General features: G+C 53.7%; 2 protein-coding genes across 3 annotated transcripts in view; one reads left to right on the plus strand and one right to left on the minus strand.

The window, feature by feature from the left end:
• Positions 1 to 4086: 4086 nt before the first annotated feature.
• LOC105732413 (malonyl-CoA-acyl carrier protein transacylase, mitochondrial-like) overlaps positions 4087 to 19822 on the minus strand; it is a 29309-nt gene continuing 13573 nt past the window's right edge. Inside the window, exons 5-7 of one of the 2 annotated variants that reach the window (XR_010339397.1) lie at positions 11069 to 11443; positions 8039 to 8139; positions 4087 to 4671 (exon numbers count right to left, since the gene is read on the minus strand). The gene's annotated coding sequence lies outside the window, so the exon portion shown is untranslated. The remainder of the gene's footprint in view (positions 4672 to 8038; positions 8140 to 11068; positions 11444 to 19822) is intronic. The other variant, XR_010339398.1, reaches the window with a different exon arrangement.
• Positions 5084 to 19773, plus strand: BIK (BCL2 interacting killer). Its single transcript, XM_064368180.1, has 5 exons — positions 5084 to 5129; positions 16143 to 16304; positions 17809 to 17907; positions 18600 to 18726; positions 19308 to 19773. The coding sequence occupies exons 2-5, from the start codon at positions 16150 to 16152 to the stop codon at positions 19392 to 19394; spliced, it is 468 nt and encodes a 155-aa protein (XP_064224250.1). The 5' UTR covers positions 5084 to 5129; positions 16143 to 16149; the 3' UTR covers positions 19395 to 19773.

Raw genomic sequence — 19822 nt, forward strand, 5'->3', positions numbered from 1 at the left:
AGGAGAGGCGCTTGAATCTGGGAGGCAGAGGTTGCAGTGAGCTGAGATTGCACCACTGCACTCTAGCCTGCATGACAGAGCAAGACTCTGTCTCAAAAAAAAAAAAAAAAATTAAAGAGAGAGAGAAGCGGCCGGGCGCGTCACGCCTGTAATCCCAGCACTTTGGGAGGCCGAGGCGGGTGGATCACGAGGTCAAGAGATCGAGACCATCCTGGTCAACATGGTGAAACCCCGTCTCTACTAAAAATACAAAAAATTAGCTGGGCGTGGTGGCGCGTGCCTGTAATCCCAGCTACTCGGGAGGCTGAGGCAGAAGAATTGCCTGAACCCAGTAGGCGGAGGTTGCGGTGAGCCGAGATTGCGCCATTGCACTCCAGCCTGGGTAACAAGAGCGAAACTCCGTTTCAAAAAAAAAAAAAAAGAGAGAGAGAAGCTGTGAAGCCTCGGTGAAAGCTGTTCTTAAATATTGTTCAAGGGAAGTTTATCTGGGCGGAAGAACGAAGAGAGGGACAGAGGGAGGAAATCACCCAAAAATACATGTGTCTCTTTGGCTCTAATGCACAACATGCAGGCATTTATTTCTTCAACAGCTATTTGGCCGGGCACGGTGGCTCACGCCTGGTAATCTCAGCACTTTGGGAGGTCGAGGTGGACGGATCACCTGAAGACAGGAGTTCAAGACCAGTTTGGCCAACATGGCAAAACCCCGTTTCTTTTTTTATTTTTATTTATTTTTTTTTAAAGACGGGGTTTTACCATATTGGTCAGGCTGGTCTCGAACTTCTAACCTCAGGTGATCCACCCGCCTCAGCCTCCCAAAGTGCTGGGATTACAGGCGTGAGCCACCGCGCCCGGCTTCAAATCCCCGTTTCTACTAAAAGTACAACAATTAGCCAGGTGTGGTGGCAGCCTGGGCAACAGGAGCGAAACTCTGTTTCAAACAAACAAAGAAACAAACCAGCTATTTATTGAGCATCTACTACATGATGAGCAGTACAAGATGAGTCTCGTTTAGACTCTAGTGGGGGATGGGCACCAGATAATAAATAGACAAGTGAATAAATATGTAAGAGCAGAAGGTGCCGTGGAAGGAAGTAAACCAAGTGGGAGAAGAAGGGAAGCAGCCCCACCACCTGCCTCAGAAAATAGTGATCACGCGGCATTGGGTCTGACATCTCGTCAACATCCTTCTGAGTTGGGTATCCGCCTCAAAAAAAAAAAAAAGTTTCCAGAGGTTGCACAACAGTTCTGTCCACGGAGGGCCTCACAGATTCGTAGCTGAGTCCAGGCTGGATACGCAGGATGCCAGGTGATGGACATACTGCTGGCCAGCTGTGGGTCAGGGGGCAGCCCGGGCACTCCAATCAGTTGGACAGAGGCTGCACCACCTCTATTTAGGAGCCCTGGGCACTCTCAGAGACAATGGGCATAATTTTCCCTGCAGTACTCCTCCATATGGCTGCTAGATTCCAATTCCTTAACCTCTAGTCCCTTTCCAGCTCAGTGTCCTTCCACAGCTCCCCAGTACCCACAGGATAATTAGGCCACATTCACCTTTCTAATCTGGTTGAAATTCAGTCCCTTCTATGAATTCCCCTCAAATATCTCCTCCTCCGTGAAGCTTTCCCTGATATGTGTGTATCCTTTCTGGGAGCCTGGTGGTTAGTTTTCCCTCACTTGAGGTCACAGTCACTTTCTGTCTGTCTCTGCATTGCCACTGACTTGAAGGTAGGCATCTGCCATTGTCTGTGGCTCAGCTCTCCGAGACAAGACCAAATATAGTTTTCTTCCCTTCTAAAGAAAAAAATGTTTTTTTCATGTCTATCTAGAAAATCCGGAAAATACACGAAAACACAAGGCAGAAAACTAAACCACAGCTGGGTGTGGTGGCTCACGCCTGTAATCCCAGCACTTTGCAGGCCCAGGTGGGCGGATTCCTGGAGCCCAGGAGTTCCAGACCAGCCTGGCCAACATGGTGAAACCCTGTCTCTACTAAAAACACAAAAATTAGCTGGGCGTGGTGGTGCATGCCTATAATCCGAGCTACTCAGGAGGCTGAGGCATGAGAATCACTTGAGCCCAGGAGGCAAAGGTTGCAGTGAGCCAAGATCTAGGCACTGCACTGCACTCCAACTTGGATGACAGAGTGAGAAGCTGTCTCCAAAAAAAAAAAAAAACTAACAGGACTGCTCGTGGTGGCTCACGCCTGTAATCCCAGCACTTTGGGAAGCCAAGGTCAGGAGTTCAAGACCAGCCTGGCCAACACAGTGAAATCCTGTCTCTACTAAAAATACAAAAAATTATTCGGGTGAGGTGGCACATGCCTGTAGTCCAAGCTACTGGGGAAGATGGAGCAGGAGGAGAATCTTTTGAACACAGAGGGCAGAGATTGCAGTGAGCCGAGATCACACCACTGCACTGGAGCCTGGGTGACAAGAGTGAGACTCCATCTCAAAAACAAAACAAAACATAAACAAAGAAAAACTCAATATACCTGTATTAAGTCTGACATACCGGAAAGTGCACTGATCTTGAGCATTCAGCTGTCTGTATACATATGCACCCCTGCAACCACCATCTGCATCACCCCAGAAAGATCCATTATGCCCCTTCCCAGTCAATACCCATCTCCACCCTGGAGAAGGAGCCGCCGATCTCACCTCTAGCGTCATCGGTTAGTTGTGCCGGGTTATGAACTTCATGATGCCCAAAGATGACTACTATTTCCATTTTACTGTGCGATATTTCCTTCCAGACTTTCAGACATAGATTCTTAAAGAATATAAGATTTTTTTTTTTTTTTCTGAGATGAGAGTTTCGCTGTTGTTGCCCAGGCTGGAATGCAATGGTGCGATCTTTGCTCGCCGCAACCTCCGCTTCCCAGGTTAAAGCAATTCTCTGCCTCAGCCTCTCAAACAGCTGGGATTACAGGTCAGTGCCATCACATTGGCTATTTTTTTTTATTTTTAGCAGAGACAGGGTTTTGCCTTGTTGGCCAGGCTGGTCTCAAACACCTGACTTCAGGTGATCCACCCGCCTTGGCCTCCCAAAGTGCTGGGGTTACAGCCACCACGCCCAGCCATCTCTTCCTTCTTTTGATCAGCATATTATCTTGTGATTTTGCAAAGTAAATAAGTACTGTATTTTCACCCACTTCGCCCTTGAATCATTCAAAGTGTCCCCAAACTGTCCTTCATTGTCCATCTGTTCTCCTAATGTTCACTGAATGTCTGCTACATGCCTGGCCCTGTGCCTCCAGCCTCAAGACCCCTCCGCAAATGTCTCACACATGCAAGGTCTTTTGGACCCAAGAGACGCAGTGTCATTGCTTTACCTCCCTGAGGCTCAATTTCTTCATGTGCAAAATGCACTCTGAGGGAAGCCCCATAATGAAGGGTTTCCCACTCCTGACTGTAAGGCACCCTGTGGCTGTTAGCCACAGTCAGGGTGAGCTGCTTTGTAGGGCTTGGAGTCGATGTAGTTTGGAAGCCCTAGAAGAAGAGACTACAGAAGCAGCGAAGGTCCAAGGCCCAGCAGGAGGGAGAGACCCTGAAGACCTTATCAGGCTTTACCTCCTCTGTTCCTCCCAACAGCCCAGCTCTTGGTAGGTGCTGTTGTCCATTTCACAGATGAGAACACTGAGGAGGAAGTAATGACCCTAGAGGTAGGAAGAACAGTGAGAGTGCCCAACAGGTAGCAACGACAGAGCTGGGGGAAGGGATGGCCGGGGGAGGAGATGGTCCGGTGAGGGGAGCCCCCCCTCCCCGCCCCCGGCCCCTGCCCCTCCCCTGATCTCTAAGAGGATCAGAACACACGTAAACAAGCTTTGTTGTGATCAGGACAATGGTTACTTTGTTATTCCAGGAGCGCTCTTCTTCTCCCACCCCCAATACGCCGCAGGGCGCAGTTAGGCACTACCCATCCCCGCAGGGCAGGCTACCGCCCCCCACCCCGCCCGGAACCTTTCTGATTTCTCTCTCCTGGGGTGGATCTCTGGGGTCCGTCTCAGCAGGTCTGCCCGTGGGCCCCTTGCCCCCAATTCTCTCCCGGTCCCGCCCCGCTCTTGCTGTCCAGGACCCCGCGACCGACCGAAGGGGGAAGGCAGTGGGTGTGTGGTGGGTGCAGCTGGAAGACTGCGGGGGGCAGGGAGTGGAGGGGCAGCCCCCCGGGGCGGGGAGTGGAGGGGCAGCCCCCTGGCTTCGAGTCTGGAGCACTGGCTGCTGCTGCTAACCCAAGTGTGAACGTCGGTTTTCGTATTCGTGAAATAGGCTTAAAAACACCTAAATCCCTTGGCCCCGCGCGGTGGCTCACGCCTGTAATCCCAGCATTTGGGAGGCTGAGGCAGGCTGATCACCAGGTCAGGAGATTGAGACTATCCTGGCTAACGTGGTGAAACCCCATCGCTACTAAAACACAAAAAATTAGCCAGGTGTGGTGGCGCGCGCCTGCAGTCCCAGCTACTCCGGAGGTTGAGGCAAGGGAATCGCTTGAACCCGGGAGGCAGAGGTCGCGCCATTGCTCTCCAGAGTGGGTGACTGAGTGAGAGTCCGTCTCAAAGCAAAACAAAACCAAACACCAAAGTCCCAGAGCTGCCTAAGGAGCACACGTTTTCAAGCGTTGGGTTCACGCGGTCATTCAGCAAGTCATTTCGTCCTCTTGGAGCCTCGGTTCCTATGGGGATAAAATGATCGTGAAAAACAGCACCGAGCCCTTAGGAGTACTTTGAGCTCGAAGGGAAGCCATCCGTGTAAAGGGCTTGGATTATGTACCCAGATTCTGGCAATGGATAGATCCCGAGTATTCATGGAAACCCCTGAGTGCGCGCCCGTTTCGGGCGCAGGGAAAACAGCTACGCACGAGACAAAACAAGTTTGCAGAACAGCAGGGGGCAGAGAGGCCGTAAACAAGCCAACGGGCCGGACTTGTAGCGGTTCTGTTGCCAATGCCATTCAGACCCCAGTCCAGGATTCCGCGCTCGGGGTGCGAGAGGCAGCTCCCGGGGCGGGGCGGCACGGGGCGGGGCGGGGCGGGGTGCCCGGGCCTATTAGGTCCCGCGCGGGTCCCCGGGCCGCAGACACGACGCCTCCCGGCTGGGTCGCAGACGGTGCCACCATCACCGCCGCCGCCAGGTGAGTGCTCCCGACCCTGCTGCCGTCCCTCATCCCCGGCTCTAGCCCCGCGATTAGCGCCTAGGCCGCGGCCCCGGGTGCCGAGCGGCTGAAACTTTGGGGACCCATGCCAGGTCTTTCCGCTCCTGCAAGTCGTGGGCGAGTCCCTTGCGGGGCGACGTCCCGGGACTCCGGCTCCGACGCCTCCCGGCGATGGTGCCAGGCGCGGCCCTCAGTCTCCGCGTCTGTGCAATGGGTGGTCCTTCTGCGTCTCGCCCCGAAGGCCGGACGCCCCATCGGCCCCCTCACCGTCCTCGATCGCGGCGTTCGGGGACCGGGCTCCGACCTCTGCAGTCGTGCGGACCCGGCCAGAGCGCAGAGCGGCACCGCCAGCCCACGGTCGCGGTCGCACAGCCCCAGTGCCCTTAAAAGAGGGAAGATGGCGTCGGGCACCTGTCCCCGCCGGGACCGGGCTCCCCGGGGCACTGCGCACCTGAGGACGGGCCGAGGAAAGGCTTCGTAACGGGAGGCCCAGAAAGTCCGGAACAGGAACGTGCAGGCGGAGCGGCGCGCAGCCGCTCGCCCGCACCTGCTCCACGCGCCCTGCGCAGGTGCGCCCCGGGCGGGGCGGAGCCCGGCTGGGGCGTGGGACCTTGTTGGTAAACTGGAGGTGCGCCCCTGCGGGTGACCCGAGAGGGGTTCCTCCGCCTGCGGGGCGCGGTCATGACAAGGATTAGGGGTTCGGAGCTGGTTGTTGTCTGGGCTCTGGCCTAAATGCCATCACTTTCAAGCCGTTAATTGTTCTCAGTTTTGCTACAACGAGCCACTCAAGGGGCAGGACGTTGTTGCTGCTGCCTCTGCTCTTAATGTTGTAACATTTTTGTTGCTGTTTTAATGCGGTGTTTACTATGGCCAGGGAGGGTTGGTGTCAGCCTCATCTTCCCACATTAGGGTGGGCAATGGCTTCAGGAAGGTCTTAACTTCTGTCTTCCCCTGGGAGCAGGAGGCCTCATTTTCCAGGTGGAGAAACACTTCAGTCCCAAGAGGCACAGAAATGCCAGAGTTGTCCAGCTAGAAGCCAAGGGCCCTTTATGGGAAGCCAAGCCAAAACCTTTTTCCACTGTCCGACAGCCCTGTGGCCTCGGAAGGGTTACTCCATCTCTCCAAAACTCAGTTTGTTCTGTCCATTCTGCAGAAAGGTCTCCCTGAGGTTTCTGGCTAGGGGTGAAGAAAGCCCCAATCAAGTTAGTGGCCTCCCTGGGGTTACCTCGATTTCTACTTAGGGGATACCATTGGAATAAATTCTCAGGAAGTGGCACTGTTTGGGTGTTTAAATACTCCTGCTGGGTGGGCGCGGTGGCTCACGCCTGTAATCCCATCACTTTGGGAGGCCGAGGCAAGTGGATCACCTGAGGTTAGGAGTTCTAGACCAGCCTGGCTAACATGGTGAGACCCCGTTTCTACTAAAAATACAAAAAACTATCGGGTGTTGTGGCGCATGCCTGTAGTCCCAGCTACTCTGGGATTACAGGCGTGAGCCTTCACACCTGGACTTTTTTTGTTATCTTAAGGACATTAAGACAGATTCTGACACATTTGACTCAAGCCTGTAATCCTAGCACTTTGGGAGGCTGAGGCTGGAGGATTGCTTGAGCTCAGGAGTTTGAGACCAGACTGGTGAAGCCATGTGTCTACTAGAAATACAAAAAATTAGCTGGGCACGGTGGCATGTACCTCTGGTCCCAGCTACCCAGGAGGCTGAGTTTGGAGGATTATCTGAGCTTCGGGTTGAGGCTGCAGTGAGCCATGATCACGCCAGTTTAAGACCCTGTCTCAAAAAATGGAGCATCAGATTGGGTGCGGTGGCTCAGGTCTGTAATCCTAGCACTTTGGGAGGCCAAGGGAGATGGATCACCTGAGGTCAGGAGTTCCTAGCCTGGCCAACATGGCAAAACCCAATCTCTATAAAAATTACAAAATTTAGCCAGGTGTGGTGGTGGTGTGTGCCTGTAATCCCAGCTACTTGGGAGGCTGAGGCAGGAGAACTGCTTGAACCTGGGAGGTTGCAACTTAGATCACACCACTGCATTCAAGCCTGGGCAACAGAGCAAGATTTCATCTCAAAATCAAAGAGCATCAAATGGTAGATCCCTGGTGTCTGTTACAGCTTGGGTACTCTATGGCTAGATAGAGGGGCTGCATAAATTAAAATTAAAATGACATCTGGGGCTGGGTGGGGTGGCTTACGCCTATAGTCCCAGCACTTTGGGAGGATCACTTGAGGTCAGGAGTTTGAGATTAGCCTGGCCAACATGGTGAAACCCTGTCTCTATCAAAAAAAAAAGATTAGTTGAGCCTGGTGGCGTGCATGCCTGCAGTCCCGGTTCCTGGGATTATAGGCCTGAGTCTCCACACCCTGCCCTTTAAAATTGTGTTAAGATGTTAAGATAGTTTGAGATTCTTGCACATTTGATTCACGCCTATGATCCCAGCACTTTGTGAGGATTACTTGAACCCAAGAGGTGGAGATTACAGTGAGCAGAGATGGTGCCACTGCATTCCAGCCTGGGCTAACATGAGACTCCATCTAAAAAAAAAAGTGACAGCTGGAGTCATAGCTGCAAAGAAACCAGAGACTACTAATAACGGTGTACTTTTTTCCCCACTTCTGATCCCATCTCAAATAGACGGAAGGAGGTAATTGAGGAAGGGCTTGATTTGCCAGTGAGGCTTGAAACTGACACCGCTGCTGGTGGTATTTTCCCCTCTCCCTGGAAAGCATCCCGTTTTTAGTGAATCTATTAAATGTGTAGATAACGAATGGCTTTTTGCTTCCCTTGCTGCAGACTTAGTGGATCCCATGGGAGTTTGACTACGCTGTGCTCAGAACAGTTTCAGCAGTGTGGAGGAAGTCTTGGCATGAGTCTTACCGTTGGCGGTCACCAGGAAGCCAGCAGTGTATCTGAACAGGACATAGGTGGCCGCTGCCTTGCCTCTCTCTGTCCTGCCACTGGTTGGTTGAGGCCAGGCCCTGGGAGAAACATAGAATGTCAGCAAATCAGTCTGAGGCCCCAAGTTCCTTGTTGGCCCCGAGGCAGCCCGGAGAGGGGCGGGCACAGAGGGCAGCTGATTTTCCTAGTGTCAATATTAGGATATGACAATACAAAACACCGCTGGGCCTTGCCAGGCACTGCATAGTAAACCTGTTTTTCTGGGGGTGGGATAGAACTTGGCACCCAGTTACACAGACCGAGAAGCTGTGCAGCAAAGGGAGAAGCTTACTTGTTTGAGTGAGGGTCCCTGTCATTTTGGAAATTTAAGATCAAGCATTCTTCCCCCTCCCCACCCCGCACAGACAGTCTTGCTCTGTCGCCCAGGCTAGGGTACAGTGTCGTGATCTCGGCTCACTGCAACGTCCGCCACCTGGGTTCAGGTGATTCTCCTGCTTCAGCCTCTGAGTAGCAGGTGTGCGTCATCATGCCAGGCTAATTGTTTTTTTTTTTTTTTGAGATGCAGTCTCACTCTGTCAACCAGGCTGGAGTGTAGTGATCTCCACTCGCTGCAACCTCCACCTCCCGGGTTCAAGCGATTCTCCTGCCTCAGCCTTCTGAGTAGCTGGGACTACAGTCATGCGCCACCACGCCCGGCTAATTTTTGTATTTTTAGTAGAGATGATGTTTCTCCATGTTGGTCAGGCTGGTCTTGACTCCCAGCCTCAGGTGTTCCACCCGCTTCGGCCTCCCAAAGTGCCGGGATAACAGGTGTGAGCCTCTGTGCCCAGCTGAATTTTTGTATGTTTAATAGAGACAGGGTTTCGCCATGTAGGCAAGGCTGGTCTCTGCCCGCCTCAGCCTCTCAAAGTGCTGAGATTACAGGTGCGGCCAAGAGATGACATTGTGTCAGTAGCTTGTAGATTAAAGGCTCCCTCAATGTGAGGGCAAAGAGAGCTGCCTGATTCCAGGAAAAGCTGAAATTCCCTGGCGCATCATGAAGATAGATCTTGAGTTCGGAACAGGAGGCGGTTAGCATGGGTGTGCACCTTTGTAGAGCTCCAGACTCAGAATGAGAGCTGCCTCTACTGTATGCCCTGCATGCAGCACTTCACCTCCTTTTCAGGGCTACATCAGCCCCCATGGGGCTCTCCCTCCTGCCCTTTAACAAAAGGTGACACTGTCCAGTCCAGGGTCTCCCGGCCAGGAACAGCTTGCCATCCTGAGCCCAGCACCTGATTAACCCCTTCCCTCATCATCAGGATTTTACAGTGAACTCTCAGGACTTCCTCTGGCTGTCTGCCTCTCACCTGCTTTCACTGGGTCCCTGCTCTGTGCTGGGGCCATGCAGGTTCCCGGCTGGCTGGGGCCTACAGACAGGTAAACATTTAATGAGACCTTGATGGGCTGAGTGCCCAATCCAGGTATGTTTACCCAAGGTGCTGGACCAACACAGATGAGGAGCAGCTAATTCTGTCCCGGGGAGGGCAGGGAGGAAGTGACTAAGCCCCAAGGAAGAAGGAGTGAGTCCCCTGTGCCTGCCTGGGGGATGTTGGCAGCACAGCGGGGATGAAGGGGAGAGCTGGGGTGTGAAAGGGCTGGGGTGCAAGTTCATAGGGGAGACCCAAACACTGAAGCGGAGCCCAGGGGCAGTGCCTGCCTCTCAAGCCTCCGGGTTGGGGCTGGGGTGAGCAGTCTTCATATTCCTCAGCCTCAGCATTTCAGAGCTTGTTTTATCTTTATTTATTTATTCGTTTATTTATTTATGAGATGGAGTCTCACTCTGTGTCCAGGCTGGAAAGCAGTGGCAGAATCTCTGCTCACTGCAACCTCCGCCTCCAGGGTTCAAGCAATTCTTCTGCCTCAGCCTCCCAAGTAGCTGGGATTACAGGTACACACCACCACACCCAGCTAATTTTTGTTTTAGTAGAGACAGGGTTTCACTATGTTGGCCAGGCTGGTCTCGAACTCCTGACCTCGTGAGCTGCCTACCTCGGCCTCTCCAAGTGCTGGGATTACAGGTGTGAGCCACCGTGCCCTGCCCATTTTTTATTTTTTAGTCAGTCTTGCTCTGTCACCCAGGTTGGAGTACAGTGGCGCGATCTGGCTCACTGCAACTTCTGCCTCTCGAGGTTCAAGTGACTCTCCTGCCTCAGCCCCCCAAGTAGCTGGGACTACAGGTGCCCATCATCACGCCCACCTAATTTTTGTATTTTTAGTAGAAACATTGTTTCACCATATTGGCCAGGCTGGTCTTGAACTCCTGACCTTAGGTAATCCATTTGCCTTGGCCTCCCAGAGTGCTGGGATTACAGGAGGGAGCCACTATGCCCAGCCCAGAACTTGTTTTAAACATGTACTTTTCAACAACTGTAGACGCAGGTGGTTGCTTGGCATTCTCTGCTTCCCTCATGGTGATAAAAAGGCACAGGCTTCCCCTTTTTGGGGTCATTTCAAAATCAGTCAAGAGAATTATTAGTCTGTTACACTTCCTCTACGGTTAGGATTATTTTTATAGGTGTTTAAACAGGAAAGGGCATAGAATAGAATCTCTCTCCCCTAATCTTTTGATACAGGGTCTTACTCTCATCGCTCAGGCTGGAGTGCAGTGGTGCAATCTTGGCTCACTGCAACCTTTGCCTCCTGGGTTCAACAAGTTCTCCTGCCTCAGCCTACCGAGTAGCTGGGATTACAGGCATGTACCACCTTGCCCAGCTAGTTTTTGTATTTTTAGTAGAGACGGGGTTTCACTGTGCTAGCCAGGATGGTCTCGATCTCCTGACCTCATGATCTGCCCGCCTCAGTCTCCCAAAGTGCTGGGATTACAGGCGTGAGTCACTGCGTCAGGGTTCTTACAACCTTACTGTATGGATGTCCCCCAACTTAGATTTGATTTGATTGAGGATTTTTCATTGTATGGTAGAGCAGAAGTGCAACACAATCAGTCAAAACCATACTTTGAATACCTACCTGCATGTCCATTCTGCTCTTCACTTTCAGAGGTGGAGGTTGCAGTTTATTTTTAGGTAGGGGGTATCACCATATTGCTCAGGCTGATCTTGAACTAGGCTTGTGCCGCCTGCCTGTCTCCTAAAGGGCTGTGATGACGGCGCAGCAGCACCTGCAGATCCGTGGCTTCATATTTTGAGGGCTGCCAGGTCCCTGCAGGGGTGTATGGGATGCATCCTGAGAATCAAAGGTCATGTGCATATGTGACTTATGGATGCTGAATCTCCTCCAGAAAGGCAGCAGCTTGTGCATCCACTGTGGCATCCTGAGCTGTGAGCGGCCTCTGATGTCCTCTTCTGAGACTGTTGATTGAGTTAACCAGCTTTTATGGAGCCCCTGCGAGGTGGTGGAAAATGGACAATAGTGTATCGTTTCATCCTCTCAGCAGCCCTGGAGGCCTGGCTGTTTCTGTAAGGCTCAGAGGTTAGCAGATAGATCTGCCTCACACAGCAGGGGCCAAGCAGGGAGTGGAACTGAGGTCCAGCCTGGCTGCAAGGTCAGGGCATTTCCTGCTGGGTTGCACCTGAGTTGAGCCTGCTCCAAGGGCTTTGTGTCACCCCACCCTCATGGTCCAGGACCAGGCTGTGCCAATACAGAAGACTGGACCAGGTTTTTTTTTTTTTTTTTGAGGCAGAGTTTTGTTCTCGTTGCCCAGGCTGGAGTGCAATGGCGTCATCTTGGCTCACTGTGCCCAGCCTCCACCTCCCCAGTTCAAGTGATTCTCCTGCCTCAGTCTGTCATGTAGCTGGGATTACAGGCATGCACCACCATGCCCAGCTAATTTTTTGTATTTTTAGTCGAGACAGAGTTTCTCCATGTTGGTCAGGCTGGTCTCAAACTCCTGACCAAAGGTGATCTACCTGCCTCCACCTCCCAAAGTGCTGGGATTACAGGCGGGAGCCACCGTCCCCAGCCTGGACTAGGGATTTCTAGCTGGGCCGACTCAGCTGACCGTCCCTGTGACCCCAGAGTGGCCCCTGGCCCTCTTGGTTTGCCTGCCTGTGAAACAGGAAGTGTCAGATCCCACTTGCTTAGACTGGACTGAGTGAGATCCTGAGAGTCTGAGGGTCCCTACAAGGAGCTCGACCCCACCCCCACGATCCTGCAGCCTCAGCCCTTGAACACCTGCTGAGGGCTGTGCAGGATGCATCTCTACCTGCTTGGGCTTTTGAATGACCTGGGAGGGGCCTGGGAGGTAGCTGGCATTTCCTCATCTCTCAGATGAGCCCTAGGCATGCTGTTGAGTGCAGAGCTGTTCACCAAATGCAGGCTGCTCTGTTCAGAATCTGCCCTCCTGCCCACTGTGAGCCCTGCAGGTGCCCTCAAGGCTGCGGGTGTGGCGCTTCTTCTGCACACGTTAGATTTGCATCCTAACCTCTTAGGGTAAAACAGGGCTTCCGACTGGCCGCTGGTGTTTCCACTGGTGAGTGTGTAGGAGGCCAAGTGTGGGCTGCAGCCTGGGTGGGGACACATGGTTAGGTGTGTCTTCCTTCACCAAAGAAGGGTTTTACCTACTCATTTGCAAGTTTGTTGGAAAAAAAAAGATAATAAAACCAGTCCAGTTTCCTGGATCTGCAGCTGCAGTGACCTCATGGTGGGTCCTCTGGGAATAGATTGCCTTCATGTCTTCAGTCAACAAACGTATGTCTGCTCTGCCAGGCCTTGGGCTGAGAAGCAGAAACTGTTAAGAGCAGCAGCTCCTCTCTCAGCGGTTTACTCTTGTGCTGGGTCATTTCATCCTCACAACGGTCTTGTGCAATAGGTGTTACTAGTAGAGCCAATTTTTTTTTTGAGACGGAGTTTCGCTCTTGTTACCCAGGCTGGAGTGCAATGGCACGATCTCGGCTCACCGCAACCTCTGCCTCCTGGGTTCAGGCAATTCTCCTGCCTCAGCCTCCTGAGTAGCTGGGATTACAGGCACGTACTACCATGCCCAGCTAATTTTTTGTATTTTTAGTAGAGACGGGGTTTCACCTTGTTGACCAGGATGGTCTCGATCTCTTGACCTCGTGATCCACCCGCTTCGGCCTCCCAAAGTGCTGGGATTACAGGCATGAGCCACCACGCCCGGCTTAGTAGAGCCATTCTAATTTTTTTTCTCTGAGGCAGAGTTTTGCCCTATAGCACAGGCTGGAGTGCAGTGGTGCGATCTGGGCTCACTGCAGCCTCCACCTCCCAGGTTCAAGCAATTATCCTGCTTCAGTCTCCCAAGTAGCTGGGATTACAGGTGAGTGCCACCATGCCTGGCTGATTTTGTATTTTTAGTGGAGACGGGGTTTCACCATGTTGGCCAGGCTGGTCTCAAACTCCTGACCTCAGGTGATCCACCCGCCTCCACCTTCCAAAGTGCTTTGGGGGATGTTGGGACAGGGGATCAAGGCGAGGCTCAGTGCAGCTCACAGCTCAGCTCACAGTGAGCTGAGTTTCCACTGCGGCTCTCGCTTTGCGGGGTATGGAGGTAGTCTGGTTTCCACAGGAGCACAGAGCAGGAGAGAAGGGGTAGGGAATGCGGGACAAGCAAACGAGGGCTGGAGCTGCTTTCTTAGGGAAATGGCTATTTGCATAGACACCCACGGCAGCCAGCAGTTCTGGATGAAGTTCTTTTTAATGCCACCTTCACACACACACTGCTGGCAATCTATACAATGTAAAAACATCTCACCTGTGAAATTTTATTTTTTTTCCTTTTGAGTCAGAATCTAGCTGTGTCACCCAGGCTGGAATGTAGTTACACGATCAGAGCTCACTGTAGTCTCCGCCTCCCAGGTTCAAGCGATTCTCTTGCCTCAGCCTCCCAAGTAGCTGGGACTATGGGCGTGTACCACGACAGCTGGCTTTTAATTTTATTTTGAGACGGAGTTTTGCTCTTGTGCCCAGACTGGAGTGCAATGGCATGAGCTCACCACAACCTCCGCCTCCTGGGTTTAAGCGATTTTCCTGCCTCAGCCTTCTGAGTAGCTGGGATTAGAGGCAAGTACCATCACACCCGGCTAACTTTGTATTTTTTTTTCTCAACAGTCTTGCTCTGTCACCGAGACTGGAGTGCAGTGGCACTATCTCCGCTCACTGCAACCTCCTCCTCCTGCGTTCAAGTGATTCTCCTGCCCCAGCCTCCAGAGCAGCTGGGGTTACAGGCATGTGCCACCATGCCCAGCTAATTTTTTGTATTTTTAGTAGAGATGGGGTTTCACCATGTTGGCCAGGCTAATCTCGAACTCCTGACCTTGTGATCTGCCCACCTTGGCCTCCCAGGGTGCTGGGATTACAGGTATGAGCTACCGAGCCCGTCTTAATTTTCTATTTTTAGTAGAGACAGAGTTTCTCCATGTTGGTCAGGCTGGTCTTGAACTCCCGACCTCAGGTGATCCACCCGTCTCAGTCTCCCAAAGTGCTGGGATTACAGGCGTGACCATGCCCAGCCCATCCATTCCTTTTAATGGTGAAAGCAAGTTATGAGAACCCACTCGTGCCTAGGCCTGTGAGAGGGCTGCCCTGTGGGTCCTGCCTGCCATCAGTCCTCCCTGGCTTGGGGAATAGGGAGATTTGGAGCTCTGTCCCTTCTTGGCTCAATCATGAACTTCTCCAAGCCTCAGTGTCTTGTTTGAACAAACAAACAGTTCAGTGAGACAGTGGGAGAGCGGAGCGTTCTATCAGTAGGCATGGGGAATTAAAAATTCATAACACCCAGGGCATTATAGTAAGAAAATAATGAGTTGAAGCACAAAGGTGGTAATGGTTAGTGCCAGCTTCCTCCCAGTATGCCAGGCTCTGTTTAGACTACTAAGGAGTTCCTTGTTTCTTCTTCCCCATAGCCCAGGGAAGGGTACTCAGACCATCAAACCCATTTCACAGATGAAGAAACAGACACACTGCTGCTAACTGCCAGAGCTGGGCTTTCAACTAGGCCGTTAAGATTCTCATCCCACAGTCAGCATCATCATCATTTCCGAGATCTAAGGCTGTTTGGTACTCTGTGGGGTACATTATGGTGAATCAGGTCCCTTCTGCCATCATGATGAAACATTTATTGATCTGAGAATCTGCAGTGATCATACTTAGGAAGGCCTTTGGTGTCAAAGAACAGAAAACTCAGTGAATGGTGATGAGGACAGATTTGGGTTCATTTTTCTTAAACACAGTTGGAGGAGGTAGCTCAGGACACCCTCAGGCCTGGGCGCTCTCTGCCTCCCATCTCTGCTATTCCTGGCCACCTGCTGCAGCTCCATCTTTGGAGGAAGGAGAGCTGAGCTGCCCCAGCTATCTGTCTGCTCCCTGGCATCCAACCACTGCCTCCAGCCTCTGAGCCCTCATTGACCAGAACTGGGTGACATGGCTGTCACCAGCTGCAAGAGATGCTGGGAACCTGGGGGAGAGGAGAGCCATGGCTGGCTTAGATGGATGAGGATGCAGGGCCACCCTGAAGAAAAGGGGGGTTTGGGAGTTGAAGACGGATGTGTGATGCCCACACGAGTTTAGGAAAAACACTAGAAGAATTAGCGATGGTCTCTGGGAATAGGGATTGTGGTAACATCTTTCTCATTTTGCCAGACACCAAAGAACAGGTGTGGTCTTCTGCTAAGTGGTGCAGACCAGCCTGGCCAACATGGTGAAACTCCGTATCTACTAAAAATACAAAACATTAGCTGGGCGTGGTGGCGCGCGTCTGTAGTCCGAGCTGCTTGGGAGGCTGAGGCAGAATAATTGCTTGAACCCAGGAGGCAGAGACTGCAGTGAGCCGAGATGGTGCCACTGCACTCCAGCCTGGCGACAGAGCAAGAATCCGTCTCAAAAAAAGGAAGAAAGCAAGCAAGGGCCCTTCTGAATCAAGTCCCCAGATGCTGGGTGTCTTGCCTGGAGGCACACAGCCAGCATGTAGCAGGATTCATGCCTGTGGGAGCTGGGGTTGGGGGATGTTGATGGTGTTAGCGGATCAAGAGAGAGGGCAAGTAGGGCTATGCAATCCTGGGGGTCATCCTCTGAGTGAGCCCCAGATTGCTCAGTTCTGAGGGGTCCAGTTGTACTCTTTTTGCCCCAGAGGAGAAATGTCTGAAGTTAGACCCCTCTCCAGCGACATCTTGATGGAGACCCTCCTGTGTGAACAGTTCGTGCATCCCCTGACCATGGAGGTTGTCGGTGGGAGTGACCCTGAAGAGGACCTGGACCCTGTGGAGGACCCTTTGGAATGCATGGAGAACAGGTAGGTCCCTGTGGCCTGCCTTGGGCCCCAGCTCTGCCCCATGCCTGGTATTGACTTCAGGGGTGGGCTGGATGAGCAGACCTTCTGAGAGGGAGGGAGTGTCTGCAGATGCCTCCCAGGCATGGCCCCCGAGGAACATGCCCCAGATGTGGGCATGGAGGCTTCTGCCCTGGGAGCAGCTTCACTTTGCTGCCCCCACCCCCACCCCGCACCCCTGACACCAGCTCAGATCCATGGACAGCCAGCATGTTCACAGTCCCAAGACGGACCTGCGGTCACTTCCCCACACCCCACCGCCCCAACACCAGCTCACAGACCCCTGGAGAGCCAGCATGTTCACAGTCCCAAGACGGACCTAGGGCCACTGGCTGTCCAAATGGCACAGTGCTGGGGCCTTGCTTGACAGGCCTTTAGCAACCTGCTGAGCACATCAAGGCCTCTCGAAGGTGGCTCTGTTGGCAGAAAGGGGACCAGATCCAGATCAAGAGAGGGTTCTTAGATCAAGCAAGAAAGAATTTGGGCCAGGCTCAGTGGCTCGTACCTGTAATCCCAGCACTTTGGGAGGCCGAGGCAGACAGATCACCTGAGGTTGGGTTCAAGCAATTCTCCTGCCTCAGCCTCCTGAGTAGCTGGGATTACAGGCACACACCACACTCAGCTAATTTTTGTATTTTTAGTAGAGATGGGGTTTTATCATGTTTGCCAGGCTGGTCTCAATCCGCCTGCCTCAGCCTCCTGTGGGATGACAGGCGTGAGCCACTGCGACCGGCCATGTTTCAGTCTTTGTGTGGCAGCGGATGTGGTGAGGCGTAGGTGTGTGTGCCCCCGTTCTGAGAGGGGTGGTGCCAGCAGGGCTGGTTTCAGGATTGGGAACCAGGACACAGGTCTTATATAGCCTCACCTCCCACAAAGGAAGGTAAGCTGCAACCCATGTGGGAAGCCATCACAGCCATTGTAGGGGGGGCACAGCGCTCCCCAGACCTGCCCCAGGATTCTCCAGGGAAGCTCAGAGACCCCTGAGTTCTGCATGATCTGTCATCCCTGGGTGCTCAGGCGGGCTGCTTTGGGAGACTCACCTGTTCACTCGGTTGCCCCAGGCGCCAGTGCCCTCTCCCCCTCCCCGCCCAAGGTGGGGCTCAGCCTGTACCACAAACCCTCTGCTCGCTATGCTAGTGGGTAGACGTGGGGCACAAGAGGGCCTAGGACAGGCACCCACTCACGCTGCTCCCTGCTGTCTCTGGCCAGCCCAGCAGGGATCATTTGAAATGGTTTGCATCTCTGGTGTCTGGGTCCCATGGATGGGACCTTGAGGGTGTCTCTGAGGCCAAGTGGGAACTGGAGGAGGGATGCAGGGAGCCCACTCGCCACCTGCCCCGAATCTGACACCATCTCTCACCCTCTGGACCACTCTCAGCCGCACACAATCCATTGGCTGGGTGGGTCCAGGTGCGTTTGGCCTCCATGGCACAGCCACACCCCTGACTCCTGTGTGTGCTCCCCACAGTGACGCACTGGCCCTGCAGCTGGCCTGCATCGCGGACCAGATGGATGTGAGCCTTAGGGCCCGGAGGCTGGCCCAGCTCTATGAGGTGGCCATGTACAGGTAACCGGCCTGTGCCCTGTTGGGGCCTCTACACCTGGGGAGAGACTCCGGGTGGTGGATGGATGCCCTGAACGAAGCACAGGGCCCCAACGAAGTCCTGGCGGGGACGTGCCCCTGACACTCTGGGGCTGTACTGAAATCCTTTGCTGCTGCCTGCACCTTCCTTGGGAGCCCCCAGCTCCTGGCCCTGGCCCCTGCCACCTGGCCCTGGCATTCCTGGGCAATAGATAAAGCAGAGCCCAGGGCCCTTTTCCCTCTCACCTTCTTATCAAGCCCAGATGATCCATTTCCGCCATGGTCTTAAAAGGAGCTGCTACATGAGCTCGCATCCTAGACCCTGGGGGCCGGGGCTCTCAGCTAGTCTCGGGGGGTAGAACGCTGGGTAGTGACTTGCCAGGGCCCTGTAGAATGGGGGTTTATTTTCCATGTGGCCAGCTCCGGAAGACAGGGCCAGTGGGCTGGTGGGCAGCTGGGGGAGGAAGCAGGAAATCGGAATGAATTTGACCACAAACAGCCCATGCAGAGCGGCCTCTGTGGGTGGAGGCGCCCGGGGAAAGGGCCTAGGTGGCTGTGGGGTGGGAGGGCGCAGGCCCCCTGCTCCCTACATCTGTGATGATGTCATCTAAGTACAGGCTGTCGTTACCTGTTCCTGTGGTAACGGCTTTGCCCCCAATCCCCTTGATTGTCTGTAGCCCGGGTCTCGCTTTCATCCTCGACCGGACCGACATTGGGGATGTTCTTAGCGGTATCGTGGAAGTTTTCGTTAACTTCCAGGAGGACATAGTGAGGCTCTGGAGATCCCTGAGCTCCGGGTCCTGGGTAAGAGCCTTGAGATTTCTGTACCTGACTTGCGCTATGGCCAGAGAGGGCTGTCAGAGCCGCTCCTCAGGGCGCCGCAGTCCCCTCTGCTCCCTGTCATCTTCTGTGTCCCATTTCCACATCTGCCTGGTCCCACTGGCTTTTGGGTTTGAGATTCCTGGTTGTGAGTGCACAAACCAGTACAGGGTCCTGTTTCTCCCTCTGCCCCGAGAGCCTTCACCAACAGAGAGGACTCATCTCCTGGCCTGAGCAGGTGCCTCCCCGAGCAGCCTTCCTAGCCGCCTGGTCCCATACTGCCCACTCCCCACCGCCCACCACCAGGGCAGCTGACCGCCCTCACCTGTGTCTACCAGGTGTCTTTGCCTGTGTCCCGCAGACTGGCAGCCCCAGGCCCCGCTGGCCTTTAGGGCGATATCCTCAGAGCCACTTTCCCCGTCTCCTGAACTCCTTCTCTGGACCCCCCCAGCTCCTTCCCAGTCCCCACCTCCCTGGGCTTCCCTTTGGCACTCCGCTGTCACCCCTGTTGGGCCTCATTGCTGGGGCCTGCTCCGAGCCCTGACTCTTCGGCTTTGCTCCCGCAGGTGTCCCGCAAACAGGCAGTGCTGCTGGCACTCCTGGCGCTGCTGCTGGCGATGTTCAGCGGGGGTCTGCACCTGCTGCTCAAGTGAGGCCCCCATGGCTCAGGGTGGGGCTGGCTCCACCCCTGCGACCACTGCCCTGGCACTGCCCTGGAGGTGGCGGCCTACTGGTGTTGTCGTTTTAACTGTTTTCTTATGATCCCTTTTTATATTTAAACTCTGACATAGTGCTGGAACACTGCTGAGGTTTTATACTCAGGTTTTTTTTTTTTCCTCCAGTTTGAATTCCTATGGCTCGGAGCTTGTTACCAGTTAACTATGGCCTGTGCCCAGGAAGAGCCATTCACTCCTGTCCCTGCCCACAGGCAGGCAGCAGGGGGAGTGCTGGTCACACCCCTGTGTGATGCAATGCCCAGAATCCACTGGAATAGATTCTGAGGAGCCGGAGTGCGCAATAAAATGTTGGTTTCCAGCAGTCTCTGGTCCCCTCTAGGGGTTGGCAGCACCAGTGCGGGCTT

Source organism: Aotus nancymaae, unplaced genomic scaffold (assembly GCF_030222135.1).
Source record: "Aotus nancymaae isolate 86718 unplaced genomic scaffold, 86718_ANA_hifiasm-v0.15.2.pri h1tg000076l, whole genome shotgun sequence".
In the NCBI taxonomy this organism is placed as follows: Eukaryota; Metazoa; Chordata; class Mammalia; order Primates; family Aotidae; genus Aotus; species Aotus nancymaae.

Bases quoted from the DNA above. Each gene is read 5' to 3' on its own strand.
- BIK (XM_064368180.1), top strand. From the start codon at position 16,150: ATGTCTGAAGTTAGACCCCTCTCCAGCGACATCTTGATGGAGACCCTC. The intron at 16,305-17,808 runs GTAGGTCCCTGT...TGCTCCCCACAG, and splicing joins TTGGAATGCATGGAGAACAG to TGACGCACTGGCCCTGCAGC. The intron at 17,908-18,599 runs GTAACCGGCCTG...GATTGTCTGTAG, and splicing joins TATGAGGTGGCCATGTACAG to CCCGGGTCTCGCTTTCATCC.